Source organism: Balaenoptera acutorostrata, chromosome 8 (assembly GCF_949987535.1).
Source record: "Balaenoptera acutorostrata chromosome 8, mBalAcu1.1, whole genome shotgun sequence".
NCBI classification, from domain to species: domain Eukaryota; kingdom Metazoa; phylum Chordata; class Mammalia; order Artiodactyla; family Balaenopteridae; genus Balaenoptera; species Balaenoptera acutorostrata.
This window is the reverse complement of record NC_080071.1, coordinates 55,129,326-55,145,106: the sequence shown is the minus strand read 5'-3', so window position 1 is coordinate 55,145,106 and position 15,781 is coordinate 55,129,326. Positions and strand designations below refer to the sequence as shown.

Genomic DNA, 15,781 nt, shown 5'->3' with positions numbered 1-15,781 from the left:
AATCTTTAGGTGTTCAAGAAATGTGCTGCATCCACCCAGGATATTTATATTTTGTTTGGGCTTCTAAGAGTTCTCATTCTGGAACTGTTCCTTACTGGGTTTTCTTCTATCGGGTTTAAATTCTTATATTTGAAAAGTATGTACTTTTCATCTATTCCCAGGGGGCATCCACAGGTGAGAAGTGACCTGATTACCAGGCATAGTTTGAAGAGTTTCTTCTGTTAATTATCCCCCATGCAGGAATTCCCACTGTGGGAACATTCCACCTTGTATTTATAGATCCAGATGCATTTTAACCAAGACAACCTAATGAGACTTTAGAATAAGATATTAATTAGTTAGTAAATCTAATTCCTCCAACAAGCCTTTAGATACTCATTATGCATTTATTATATGCAAAACTTTATGGGAGACATAAATTGACCTCTGTCCATGTGGATTTTAAAACACAGAGAAGGAAGTAATAGGTATTTCAATGAATAGATAACCAACATCACTGCCACCAAACGGTATATGACACACGAGTAGTGGGCATAGTAAGTGCCGTAGAATTCCCTTCCATTGATTCACATTTATTGAACACCTGGTGAGGGTCGGGGTTGTGCTGTACCACCATGGGTTACCCAGATATTTGTGAACCAGTCTTAGCGAGAATTCCTGCTCTAAATCTCATGGTCTAAGAAAGTATTAACTGGGATACTAAAGAAATTATGAATATTTTAAAAAATCATAACAAAAGTTATACCTTTATTTGTGTTAATCTATCTAGGCTAACAAAACAATCACTGAATTACTTCCGTTGAATTGATCACTCTGTGTGATTGGTAACTTTGTATTTCTCATGTTGATGACAAGCTCCGGATCCATCATCTGCCGCGCCCATTTCCTCTATTCCCTGGTGTGTTTAATGGCACCTGTGCCGTATCAAGCTCCACACCCAGTCACTAGCTCCCTTTAATGCATGGAATAAATGGGAAAGGTCTCTGCATGAGCACACCTCACTTCCTGATGTGACCCTACCTCCCTCTCTGTCTTCACGTCCAACCTTGGCTCCTATCACTCAAGCACTTGTAGTTCCTGATGATGCAATGCTTCCTCACACTTCCGGGCGGTCTGCTGGGAACGTCCTTCTTGTTGTTGATCCAGAAAAACCCTACACACCTATAAATCCTTCAAGGCTTGGCACAGATAGTGTCGTCTATAAAGCCTTTCCTGACTCTGCAGAGCAGACTTGCAACTCATTGTGTGCAGGGCCACTGAGAGCCCATATGAATCTTTTGGATTAGAGAAAGGTTTCTTACAGTTTTCTGGAGAAATGCAGCCCTGAGCTAGGGATTATGGGTTGGTGAGCAGAGCCAAAGGTAGGCTGGATTACAGTGCCTACTGGCCCCAGCCAGATCCCCTAGTACAGAGCACAGGCTGCATAACCTTTAGTGGGTCCCATTCCTGCATATTTTGCTGTCAGAGTGCAAACTTCTTGTGGGCAGAGAGTAGACTATTCTTCCTCATCTACCAGGGGACAGCTCAGTGTCTGGCATGCAGTATGACCTCAGTAAGTATTTGTTCAATGAATGAAGGAATAAATGAAATGTAAGTTGAAAAATTAATTTTTGTTCATCAGGGTACTTTGTATAGGAATGACAAGCTTTCAAAATATGGGGTCTTCAATGGGGGACAGAATAAAAGAGGGTCTGCAGGTGAAAGTGCTTGGGTGCTACCTGAACACTCAGTGGGCCCTGAATTAGGGGGCCCTGGAGAGCCCAAAGGGAGTCGCTCTTTGCCTACCTCATAGCCCAGCTCCAGGCCAACTCTGCTCCTCCCTCCAGCCTTCCCTGCCAACAGAACTGCGGCAGCACCTGATTCCCCTGTGGGGAAGCCTATAGGCGCTATCTCAGATGAGGAAAATTTGGACTTGACACGTAAACTCGGTCAGGAATGCTCACATTTCCAAAGAAATCATGACATTAAAAAGAGATAAGCTCTAGTATCCCTTAGGAATTGTCCAGAATGCTTTTAAGTATTTTTTTAAACATCTTTATTGGAGTATAATTGCTTTATAATGGTGTGTTAGTTTCTGCTTTATAACAAAGTGAATCAGCTATACATATACATATATAAGTATTTGTTTTTGATTGATTAATTGCTTAATGAAAAGGTGGGAATAGGAGTAAGGAAACAAATTAGGATTAGGCACCACTGCCAATCAAAAAGAAAGAGAGTACTGATAAAACACATTCTAAATGATAATGCAAATTAAAAAAATTTATTCGATTTATATACATTTTATTTCTTGGGCTATATCTACTAGATAAAATGAGGCCCATGCTTTTCACCTCTCACTCTCTCTCTCTCTCTTTAAAATCCTGATTGTAATTTCTTCTTTGCCTCATATTTTGAGTCCTTATAAGCTACCAAAAATCACTTCTGGGGAAATGGAGAATAAATTAATAAATACATACACACATACAGAAATACATTAATCAGTTAATTGATTGATGAAACTTTAGATGTAATTGTGATTCTTTGGGCTCATTGGATTTGGATAATTGACTTGTCTATCTATAGGAAAGAAAAAAGGGTTGAGCATGTGACCTTCTGGTTACCATTTAAAGAATCCAGAAAGCACCAAGAGATCTATTAAGTCAGACCAGATGTCTGGAGGGCTTTTAAATCTTCTTTATATTGATGCCAGCATGATTTCCCAAAGACCAGTTCAGACCTGCCCTCCTTGAGTGTTTCTGGCTGCATAGATGAAAATGAGGTAAACTCATTACAGCCTTAGTGTGGCTGGCTTTGAAAGATTTGAAAAATGTTCTTTTATTGAGACTGAATAACTGGATGTGCTTTTGCTGCCAATATCAACATAGTCCAAGGGCCCTTCTGTTATTTTCTGCTAGAGTTTTCTTAGGACATGGAATGGGGCGGGAGAGGGGGTGTGAAAAGCCTCAGAGGATTGTGTTTTGTTTTGCTTTTTTTTTTTTCCCCTGTTCTTGGCTCATACAGCAAGTTGATGGTAAATATTGGGCAATTTATTTAACCACACTATTCCTCAATTTCCTTATTAGCAATGCTGTCTTGTTTATAAGGAGTTTTGAAATTTTTGCAAGCACACAAAACACTGGTACAAATAGCCAATGTAGTGTGATGAATTGGGAGATTGGGATTGACATATATACACTAATATGTATAAAATGGATAACTAATAAGAACCTGCTGTATAAAAAAAATAAATAAAATAAAGTTCAAAAATTCAAAAAAAAGAAACAAATAGCCAATGTAGATATCTTATTTCTAATCCAATTGACGTCTCTCCGCTAGTGGAGCCTACCTGCATCAGACTCATTTGGGGTGATAGTTAAAATGCAGATCCCTAGGCCCACCCCAAACCTTCTAAAGTAGAATCTCAGGGGTACCCCCAAAAATCTCCATTGTAAACAAGCTTCTTGGGTGATTCTGATGAATTTCACCATATCTCTCTGAGTATCTCTGCTTTCTGGTGAGCGTGAGCGTGAGATAGAACTAGATGATTTGAGCACCTAAAAATCCCCTGGTATCTCTCAGAGTTTTCTGGACTGACCCAATCTGGACCATTTTCCCTGGAGTGCCCGTATATTTTGATTGAGTCATTCAGTTAAAAAATATCTGAAGCTTTATTTTGCTAATTGCTATCGTCAAAATGTATGTAATCTGGTAGGAGGCTGAGGACTAGCAGTTAAAAGTCAGGGGTGGGATGAAGTTAACAGTCAGGCTTCCAAAAGTGAAAGAGCATTAGTCTCCCTGCTTTCGGTTTAATGTTCGACTTCCCCTAGGAACCCAAGGTTGCAGTCCTATTCCTGATTTGACCTTGGGAAAAACCACTTACTCTTTCTGCACAGTTTCCCCTTCAACGATATATACTTTCTCCATCTTCATGATACATCTTCCAGGGGAGCCGTTCAGTTTATTCAGAAGGAAAGTTCTGTTACGGTAACCGTCTATTATGCACCCAGATGTAATTTAGGAAGCATTGATAGCCTTAGGTTATGGATCAGTGATGGCGATTATGTCTTATGACTGAAGAGGATCAAAAAAGTTGTCCAGTCCTTCTTTTCGTGTTGAGAACTGAAACTATTGAAGAAAGAGTACCCAGGCTTATGGATTTCATGGATGAGTTACTGAACAGCAGAGACATGCAGAGTTCCTCTTTCTTTACTCAGAAACCTGGGAGAATGAAAGGACTGCTGTTGACTCCCAGCTTGGCCCCACTGCCTGCCCTTGATAGGGATGATGCTACTATATCACACTTAACTACCTTTTCTTAGACTGTTGTACTACATTGAGACCTGTAGTGATTTTCCAGTGCTGCATAACAAATTACCACAAGTCTAGCCGCTTAAAACAACACACAGTTACTATGTCACTGTTTCTGTGAATCAGGAGTCCAGGCACAACTTAGCCAGGGCTTCTGCTCAGCATCTCATAAGGCTGAAATCAAGATGTCAGCTGGACTGCATTCTCATCTGGAGGCTAAACTAGGGAAGGACCTGTGTCTAAACTCCCTTAGGTTGTTGGTAGAATTCATTGCCTGCAGCTATAGAATTCATGGCAGCCTACTTTTTCAAATCTAGCAACAGTGAGAGTCTCTGATCTCTAGATGCTCTTTGAAAAGTCTCACCTAATTAGGTCAGGTCCGTTCAGGATCATCACCCTTTTGATTAACTTAAAATCAACTGATTAGAGACTTTAATTGCATCTGCAACATACCTTCACCTTTGCCATATTCCATTGGTTACAAATTACAGGTCCCCAGTCACACTCAAATGATGGGGATTATACAAAGGTATATAGGTCATGGCAGATCATCTTAGAACTCTGCCTACCATAAGACCACAGTGAATTAAAATTCATCATTCAGTTCAAGTATGCATAAGAAGTTAATTGGGGAATTCAAACATTACTATTTATGAATTCTCATTCTCATGTATGTGGCCATTTTGTTAATTCTTGACTAGGTGAAATTAACCTTCAGTTAAGGGAAGGTATTTGGTTATCAAGAGGGAAGAAACAGGCTTAACTACCATGTGATAGATATACTACACCTACAGTCCTGTCCTGTCCTAAGCAAGTAAAACATTAATTATGGATTATTGCTTACCTAGATAAAGGGTTTGCTTGAATTATTTTATTTCCTAGTTTACCCACTATGATTCAGTTCACAAAAATGAATTCACACATATCTATGCAAGATTACAACTGTATAAAATGAGTTACTCTTTTAAGAGTTGTCCCGAAAGTTGATCTGTCACACTCTTTCATATACCAGCACTACCAAAAGAAAAAAATAGACAATGAAAATCTTCTATTAGGTGTAAACATTAGAGATCATCTTTTCAACGTTTATCACAGCAACATGCTGAAGAAAGACAGTGTATCAAAAATGGGTAACAAGTAACCAGATTAATATTGCTCTGTAAATAAAATGCATAACTAAATAAAAAGGTGAAGAGGCTGGAAAAGATTAGCTAGAGATAAACAAGAATTAATCTCTTTATTTTGTAGTGTTTCTTACAAATCAATAAGAAGTCCTGAAGTTTTAAATAATAAGTTGACTTCACACTCATTAGGATGGCTATTATCAAAAAAAAAAAAAAAAACCCAAAAAATAACAAGTGTCAGTGAGGATGTAGGAAAATTGGAACCCATGTTCATAACAGCACTTTTTTACAATAGTCAAAAGATGGAAACAACCCAAGTGTCCATCAATGGATGAATGGATTAACAAAATGTAGTATATACAAACAATAGAATATTATTCAGCTTTAAAAAGAAGGGAAATTCTGACCCATGCTACAAAGTGGGCCTGGAAAATGCTAAGTGAAATAAGCCAGTCACAAAGGACGAATACTGTATGATGCCACTCACATGAGGTTCTTAGAGTAGTCAAATTCATAGAGATGGGAAAAAGAATGGTGGTTGCAAGGGCAGGAGAGAATAGGAGTTAGTGTTCAGTGGGTACAAAGTTTCAGTTTGGAAAGAGGAAAAAGTTCTAGAGATGGATGGTGGTGATGGTTGCAGAACAACGTGAATGTACGTAATGCCACAGAGCTGTGTACTTGATGATGGTGAAGATGATACATTCTATGTGATGTGTATCTTATCACAATAAAAACAATTTTTAAAGAAAATGTAAATAGGCAAAGGAGATGAACATGTAGATCACAAAGGAGATGAACGTGTAGATCACAAAATGGGAAATGTTACAAACAAGCTGACTTGGGGAGAGATTCTCAGCCTTGTTGGTAACCAAAGAAATGAAAATGTTTAAATTTCACCCAAAAGAAGTACCATCTTTAGTCTAATGGGATAATGAATGTTACGTGTCATCTGACACACAAAGTCTGGATGATAATTACATTCAAAACATACTTCTCTTCTTCCTCCCCTTTCCCTATAACAGATTTAAGTCTTCAGTTAATATTTTTACACCAATGTTTTACACAAGATAGATATTTAAACCATTCCTAAGACTTTCAGTATGCTAGTTCAGTTCTTTTTTTTTTTTTTAAGAATTTATTTATTTTATTTATTTATTTTTTTATGGCTGTGTTGGGTCTTAGTTTCTGTGCAAGGGCTTTCTCTAGTTGTGGCAAGGGGGGGGCCACTCTTCATCGCGGTGCGCGGGCCTCTCACTATCGCGGCCTCTCCTGTTGCGGAGCACAGGCTCCAGATGCGCAGGCTCAGTAGTTGTGGCTCACGGGCCTAGTTGCTCAGCGGCATGTGGGATCTTCCCAGACCAGGGCTCGAACCCGTGTCCCCTGCATTGGCAGGCAGACTCTCAACCACTGCGCCACCAGGGAAGCCCCTAGTTTTTTAAAAAGTAAAACATTGTTCTTGAGACCTAAGTTGAGGCTCTGGTGTAAGGAAGGTGTAATATAGATTATGTTAAATGCAATTCTGAAGTGGTTTATTATATCAAAGAAAGTGTTTGCTTGCAAAGATTGATTCGGTGATTTTCCCCCAATATATTCTAGAGTTTGTAATAACAAGAGTTGTAAACTCTGAGCCGGTTCTCTCTCTGTGTCCTAAAACTGGTACAGACAGTCTCAGACTTATGAGGGTTTGACTTACAATTTTTCGACTTTACAGTGGTGTGAAAGTGATACACTTTCAGTAGAAATCATATTTCCAATTTTGAATCCTGATCTTTTCCCAGGGTAGCAGTATTCAGTGCCACACTCTCTCCTGATGCTGGACAGTGTCAGTGAGCCTCAGCTCCCAGTCAGCCACGTGATCACGAGGGTAAAAAACCTATACACATACAACCATTCTGTACCCATACAAACATTCTGTTTTTCACTTTCAGTGCAATAGTCAATAAATTACATGAGATATTCAACTCTTTATTATAAAAGAGACTTTGTGTTAGATGATATTGCCCAACTGTAGGCTAATGTAAGTGTTCTGAGAATGTGCAAGGTAGTCTAGGCTAAGCTATGATATTTGGTAGGGTAGGTGTATTAAATGCATTTCTGACTTGTATTTTCAGTTTACGAGGGGTTTATCAAGATGTAACCCCATTGTAAGTTGAGGAAGATCTTTATTTTTCTAATATAACAGCCCCTTCGAGTTACTGTTTCTAATAAGCCATGTGACCACACACCTGCTTTATCATCTCTTTGTTATCTCATAGTTTCCACGAGTCATGATTATCTTTTGGCAGTTTAATGAAGGCAATTGGAGTAAATCTTTTTGATGGTAATGAAATGTAGCTAACAATATATATCTTATTAATTGGTCAAACACTGTGAGCCAGGCATTGTATTAAGCATGTTTCTGTGATGTCATTTAATCCTCATATCCTTCTGAAACAAATGATATGATTCTGATTTTATAGGTGAGAAAACTGAGTGGCAGATTTTTAATAACTCACTGCAAATTACATAACTTGTTGGCAGAGCTGAAATTCAAACCCAAGTCTATCCAGCTGTAGATCTCTGATCTTCCCATGACACTATGCTGCATCTAGGAGTATAACTATATTTCATTAGTATTAAAGTGATTTATAAGAATACAAACTTAAACATGTGACTTTGCAAAAACAGCCTGTTAAAAATCACAGCTCCCAAAATTCCATATTAATTCAGGAGCATTTTTTTAAAGTCAAAGTTGTTTAGCTCCCACAAACAAACTGTTGTACATTCCAAATAAAATGCTTCCTATTTCATGTCAAAAGTACAGATTTACTTCCTGATAAGATGTACTATTTGGAGACTGTCTATTTTTTATTGTGATTCAGGTGCAAATAACAGGAAAGCATATTTTTTTCCTATCTTGGCAAAAGGGGAGGTATTTCTAAAAAGAATGTAATGTAATGATTTAAATGGCCATTATTTTGCATTGTGAATTAGGAGAAAACAGATTATATAGCACTGGAGTCAAAGAAGTAACAATGGTCTACTGACTTCGACAGGAAAGTCCAGCCAGGGAATTTCCCAAAACTCTAAGCCATGAGGCGTGTCTGCGGGTCTTCAGAGACACTCAGTGCTCTTCCCTGACCAACAAAATGAAAAAATGGAAAACCGTAGATTTTTTGAGAGACTTTCAGGCAAATGCCAACTCTGAAAATGAATTACTTTGCAAGAGCTTATAGTCATGTCTTTTAGGAAAAAAAAAATCTAACATCAAAAGAGAAACAAAAATTCAAACTTGTCTTTGTAATTCTTAGACAACTAAACAAATAGTAATATGTATGTAATATGGATTTTAAACGGTTGTGAAAATGTAAGGAAAATATTTTTTAAAGATCCTATTTCCCTTAAAGAAATTCAATTCTGAATTTTTCAAGTCGAAACGTTTTCAAAGTGTTTCCAAAAGGAATGTGAAAATTGGCAACAAACCCATTTGAATATGAAAGACAAGCACAGGCAGACACACAGAGAAACAATATCGTTTCACTCAAAGCGTTCTGAACTCTGTACTGCTTCTTCTGTTTGCAGAGCTCACACTTGTTTTAACCGTCTGGATCTCCCTCCGTACCCATCCTTCTCCATGCTTTATGAAAAACTCTTGACAGCAGTTGAAGAGACCAGTACCTTTGGACTTGAGTGACCTGGAGGCACAATGCCCCGCCTTGTGTAGACAGGCAATTCCGGAAGCTGCCTCTAGAAGAATGGCTGAACGTTGGAAGTTTCAGGAGTACACTTCCATTAGAGTAAAGCTGAGCGCTGTTATTTTCCAGGAACACGTGTTCTGTCACATTTGGGGACTGGATAGTGGTGATGAGTCCTCTTGGAAGGATTTGGGTGAGCTTGATGCCCAGGGAACCACCCAACAATCTTTCAATCAACAGTTCTTGACTGCCAAACTTTTTTCCATTTGTTATGTTCCAAGACAAAGATGAACCTGTACACGATCAGCTCCATGATGACTTTTAGAGACTCAGGAGAATCTTGAAACTTACCTTTGAACATGATTCAAGCCAAACTGGCAGCACTTGGCCCAGTCTCCAAATTAATGCAAGTTAAATAATATAATAAAAACAAATATATCTCCTGAAAATACATTCATTTAAGCCCTAAGTTATAACAGAATATTCATTTTCTTGCTTATGAGTGCCTGCATGGTGTGCACCATAGGTTTCAGCTTTCATGGGACACAGTGAAGATGAAACCAAGTCAATATGAGGTAACCTTAAAGATTTGCAATAAGGTGGTCTGTGACAATGTATATGCAAAGTGGTATGTGTGTATATGGCCGAAGACAAACTGTTATTCAGTGAATTACTAATGACAGATTTTATGCTTTATAATGCATGAAAACAGTTTTAAAATAACTAGCAATTAATCACAGCATATCAGGAAAAAGTACACAGTGAGTTCCGTTTATTTTTTATAAGTTCATTATATTTATGTTCTCTAAGATGTATATAAGAACCTACCTATCATACTGTACGTATCATCTGTTCCATTTTCATGTTCCATGCTTACTAGGGCATCATGCTAATATGTATCCTTTTAAGCACTCTCAAAGGGAACAAAAGGGCCTTTTATATTTATAAAGGTACAAAAAAATTCCCCAAAATATTTTGCACTGAATGTACCAAAGTTGAAGGGACATTACAATATGACTAACAGCAACTCCATCACTTGACAAGTATAATACAAAATAGCTTCTAAATCAAACTTTCTTCACAGTGCCATGTTTACCACTACAAGGACTGTGCATCTAAGTAATAATTTTTTAAGATTCACTCTATGTGATAGTATGATATGCATTTATTTAAAATGCATTAGACTCTCTTCCATCCATCAAATACTTTGCAGGATGGCATTTAATACAGATATTTCGTACTTCCCCCACTGCTTTTTATTTGTACAGCATCATTAAACACTAAGCTCAGTTAGGGAGCCATCAGCAACACCCAAGAGATCAGCCCTCTTTAGTAATAAGAATTCCATTTTCCCTCATCAGTGAAGACATCACAAATTGAAACTCTCAGTACTATATTTCTAAGCCTACATTTTCACTGATGCATAATTTTCTTATCAATATTAAGAAACAATTTTTCTATGATATCTCAGAAACTGCATGACATCACTAATGTTATTTCTGCTTAGTTTATCAGAGGGTGTTCTTCATTTTTCTTGCTTTGGGGTTATTCCATATCCTTGTTTATTTCTTGACTTATGGTCGTAACTAATCAGGTGTCCAATAGAGTGAAGTTAAATTGAGGGTAATAAAATCATTGGATTAAACATTTGGCTTGCCAGCCTATGGTATTACAGGCATTGCCCAAATACTTCTTCGAGAACTATATTTATAAGCAACCATGGAATTCCTATTATGAGGTGTTGGCAATCCTACATTTTATGGAGGTCAAATGCATGGTTTTCATAGGTGGTTTGTAAGAACTGATTTCACTGTTGGTTAAGCTACATTTACTATTGGGACCCTCAGGAGGAATACCACTCATGTTGCATTCCTGCTCTAAAGGCAAGTACTGTGGTGTGGAGAAACGTTCTGGGGAAAAGGTTACAGAAATCTGGAAATAAGAAGGAAAGATTTATCTGTGTACTATAATTGTATCAGAAAGAAAGAGAAAAAAATTTGAACTGGAAATGTTAGTTTGTACTTACTTATCATGAATATAAGTATATATTTAATCTTACAAACTATTTTTACTTGTATTTTTTTCATTATAAGGAAAAATAGTATAACGTGCTTTTTTTTAAAAAAAAAACACCACATTTTTGATGGTATATAAGATGTTTCAGAGCTGGCATTCTCTAAGCAGCTGATATAGAAGGTTGCATTTCTTTCCAAAATATTTTCATAGACCATGTCAGCTTGCATTTTGGTTTGTGACACTTTGTTACCATATTACACATTATTAGGTAAAAGAGATTTGAAATAAAATATCTCTCTTTAATTATTTTTAGCAAATATACTTCTTTGTTAAGGCATCGAGCTTCTTTCCAAATACCAATATAATCGTCTAGCTGCTACCATTCTCAGAATTGGGAATTATCCAAGATGGACCTCTCACATCAGAACACCATGATAACTGATCTATTATTATTCGTTAGTAAAACAAAAGAGTCCAATAATAACTATTTAAAATATTAAATAACATTTCCACAGAATAAATTAGACTTTAATATACTCTACAAATAGAAATATCTGTAAATATTTTCTTCTGGACTATGAACCTAGATAATTTGGCTGTCTGATTTGTTTTCTTTAAGAAACTTATAAGTGATGCTTATACTATACCATCTTATACTATAAAAGACAGTCACGATGCATCAAATGTGTATGCAGAACTTCTGTTAGGTGAGAGAAGAGGCCCACTATTGGCATTCACTCTGTGCCAGCCACTGTGTTTGATGATGGAGCTACAAGATTCAAAAATCTGCCCTCAAGAAGCTCACAGTCTAGTGGAGTAGATACCAAGGTTCAAAAAAGGTATTTTAAATAAAATTTGGTATGTTCTACAGTCAAGGAATGAGGAGAGAATGGCTTGCTCCATCTGGGGGTTCCAGTGAAGGGTTCATACATGGGAGATACTGTGGCTAAAAAAAAATCATATAAATGTTCTTTCTGTTGGTGACTCATGGCATGTAACAGTGTGATGATACTGGTCAAGTGTGGAAGCCCAGAGTGTGTTTACACACAGAGTTTAAAGTGTGCAGGTGGGGAGCTGAACTGTGAAGGACCAACTCAAGGATCTTCAGATTACCCAAAAAATGCCAAAATTAAGTTCAGTAGTTTCCCTCTGTTTCCTTTCATCTGCACTACAATGTACCTTTGGTTTTCAGTGTGAAAAATCCCAATCCTTGAGCCCATCCACCACTGGGGTCAAAACTTTTTTCTTGTGCACAAAATGAATGGATCTTGGTCAAAGAAGTGTGGTCACAATTTTCTGCTATATATTGTGTTTATAATTAAGTAGAAATTCTGTAATAAATGAAGGAAAATTTGTTGTACTTGCTTAACAGTCAGAAGTTTAAAGAAAACCAGCATTCAAATGATTAACAGTAATGGTAGAATATGTTTGAACAGCGCTTTAGAGTTTCTAAGCACTTTTAAGTGCTTAGTCTCTCTTGATCCTCACACACTCTGTGGGGTAGAAGGCATCAGGTCCCATCTGGGTTGAGGCTGATTTTCACAGGTGGCTTGTGAGATCAATTTTAGTACTTTACAGCTACAGTTCTAGGTTTCATCTCGAGAAATGTGGAGACTAATGTTTCTACCAGCCTATTCCAATTTCAGTGAAGTTTACAAGCTGCTTTGTCTACCCAAACTCTCATTTTTTCAAACACTCTTAAAATGTGACACCTTCTGAAAAGTCCATGAAGAAATTAGCATATTCACAGAAAAACCCCCCATATTCTTAATGTTTCCATTTTACTAGTTGTTATGAGAAATTAAAAACAAACTGCAAAATTTGATTGCTTTTGGTGGATTTATATGGTATAGTAAGTTTAGTTTTCTCAAATATTATTTGGAAGCAAGGTAATGAAAAAACACTTTAATTAGAAGCCTGATTTTATTTTTTAATTTTGGACAAGGATGGATCTAGAAAACCCTGATAGCTGAGTTCCAGTGATGTGGATGAAGGAACTACTGCAGGTTCTCTTTCCCTCTCCGTCCTCCTCACACTCCTCCAACTTTTTTTTTTTTTCTGTCTGCACAAATTGTATTTATGACTTGACTACTTCTAAGGCAAACATCTGATAACGAATAGCCTTAAAGTCTTTTTTCCAATCCAACCCAATTCTGAAAATTCCCGTTGAGTATGAAATGATGCTATACCATCATTACAAGATACGTATCACCCTGCGTAGAAAAAACGCTAATAAAGAACATGCCTCATCCTCAAACTGAATCTGACTTTCAGGCCCTTTTGTGCTTTCTTACCTTCTTTCTGATTTAATTGATGAATGAAAACACTCTAAATCTTAGACACCTTCTATAAAATTTGAGTTTAAATTAATGAGAATGTCACTTTCAGTTAGATCCTAATTTTGCAAAAACTATTACCTTTCTAGTTCGATTGTGTTTTCTAGATAGATTTGCTTTTCTAATGTGGAAGCAAAGAAACGTCAGAGACATCAAGCTTTCTAAATTGTGGCTTAAGGCCAACAACTTGCTCCCCACTAGAAGGATGATAGAAACAAAAATCAGAAAAGAGGAGCCCAGCAGTGGTGCCTCCCTCCCTCCCCCACCCCTGCCAAGAATGTAGTGCTAATTATTGACCAACCTTCAAGATTCAGGAGTGGTAACTGCATTCCAAGGAGCTGGCACAAAGGATATACTTAATGTGTGTGCACTACCCGTATCAGAGCAGTCCACAGGACTGTAGCGGAGGGAAAGTGAAAACAAAGATGGAAGGATCATCTTAGGGCTTGTTGGTGGGTGTAGGAACATATACTTTGGTTTCTGACTTAGAGAAAAAGAATGCCATGCTGCCTATTGAGAGCACTGCTTGGTAATCTGCCTAGTGGGAAATACCCTTATTTTATAACTTAAGTAGGTTGATAACATTTTCTGTATTGCAAAACAGAACTTAGTCCCAAAGTATTAAAGCTAACCGTAGCTCAATCAGGAGATTCAACAATTTAGCATTAAATTACGTTGTGGACTGTTTTTAATTTAAGAATTATCGTTACTATTACTGAACTTTGTATGGGAAAAATGAGAGAGGGTGTTGTTGCTTGACACATTTATTTTGCCTAATTTGTTTTTTAGCAGACATTCTTTGATGTTACAATAGTTTTTGAGACGTTTTTCTTGGTTTCTAATGGTAACTTAAATGTTCACTGTTCATCTAAAAAGCAAAAACCTAAGAATTAGGTTACTGAATTGCAAATGGAGACCTAATAAATGTTTCCAGTTTTTCGAGAAATTCATCAAGACTGAAATACATTTGCTTAGATTTAATCTGTTAGGTAGTTTATTGGGCTTTTATGATCGAACAATTCAGCAGAATTGGAAGGGCCTACTTGTATGGTTTCTGGGGAACACAGGAAAATTAAATTTAAATATGTGATTTTTACATCTAGTGGCCTTGGGCAGGTGATATCTTTCTATCCAATCTTCTTTTAAGATATTACAGCCCTCAGGAGTGTTGATAGGTATAGTGTATGATTCAAACTGAATCAGCTATTACTGATGCAGGTAAGAAACCATTAGTAAACTCTTGGTTACTATCACCTTCTATAAAAAAAAAGGATGGATAATGTTCAAGAAATACCTTGGAAGGACTAACCAAGAAACACACAAAATGAATGTTCTTTTAGGACCCTAATGCTCTAAAAGATGTTATTACAACCTATTTTTCTTTATATAATATCATAAGTAAAATGGAGGCTGTTATATGTTGGAAAGTACATAAGATTACATGTTTTTATAATAGGGATGCAGGCATTCCAAAATAAATAAATAAAAATACATGCATCTCTCTTGCCTCTTACTGAAAGTATTAATCTAATTTTATAATAATGCTTACTTTTTAATATTAAGGCTCTGTAAAAGAAAAACACATTTATTTCTACGACGTAGAGCATGGGTCATGTATTTTTTTAAGCCTTCCAGTTTCTTTTCACCAACTCCACCCATTGTGTCTATTACACCATGTCACAATTAATAGTTATGTTTCTATTTTTGTTGAGTTGATTTAAGCTTTATATTTATTCAATGTGACTTTTAGTAGAGAATAATAATGAGAAGTATTTGCTATTGACACTGAAATTATACAGCTCTCATTTCACCTTATATTTCAATTTCACCTTTATTTTTTTTCCCAAGCAAATAATACAGACTGTTGACATCCTAGAAATGAATCGTGGGTGGTATTAAATGGAGCCTGGGACTCTGAAATGTAGACTTGTTGTTTGTTTTCTGTATTCTTATCCTAACCTGAACCCCTGACTTTTGTGTTGTATTTTTTTATGACTCTGAAATGCTTTGAGGGAAAGATATTTTAATGTGTACAATTTGTTTTATTTTCATACTGATCTCTATTTTTGTTTAAAACCATGTTGCATCATGAAATCACTTAATCCAAAATAAATCTTCTTTAAAAAAAATAGATTATGATTTTTCTGTGATATATTTGGGGAAGAAAAAACTCAAGAGAGAAGAGAACAAAGTAGGGGTAAAGGTCTCATGGGATTAGTATGCAGCTTTGTGGATACAGGAAGTTCTCTTTTCATGATATTTATAAGTAGGAATCTATTTTGTTTATCCCTAAAAGATTATTTTACTATTTGATAGGCCATAAATTAATGTTAAAGAAATG

The 15,781-nt window shown here is 36.7% G+C and overlaps 1 protein-coding gene across 8 annotated transcripts in view; it reads left to right on the top strand.

The window, feature by feature from the left end:
• Positions 1 to 15,559, top strand: part of HECW2 (HECT, C2 and WW domain containing E3 ubiquitin protein ligase 2) — a 434,057-nt gene extending 418,498 nt beyond the window's left edge. For all 8 annotated transcript variants that reach the window (XM_057550882.1, XM_057550884.1, XM_057550885.1 and 5 more), the window contains one exon: positions 8,976 to 15,559. In XM_057550882.1, coding sequence (XP_057406865.1) covers positions 8,976 to 9,087 — 112 coding nt within the window. In that variant the 3' untranslated portion in view covers positions 9,088 to 15,559. The remainder of the gene's footprint in view (positions 1 to 8,975) is intronic.
• Positions 15,560 to 15,781: the final 222 nt, after the last annotated feature.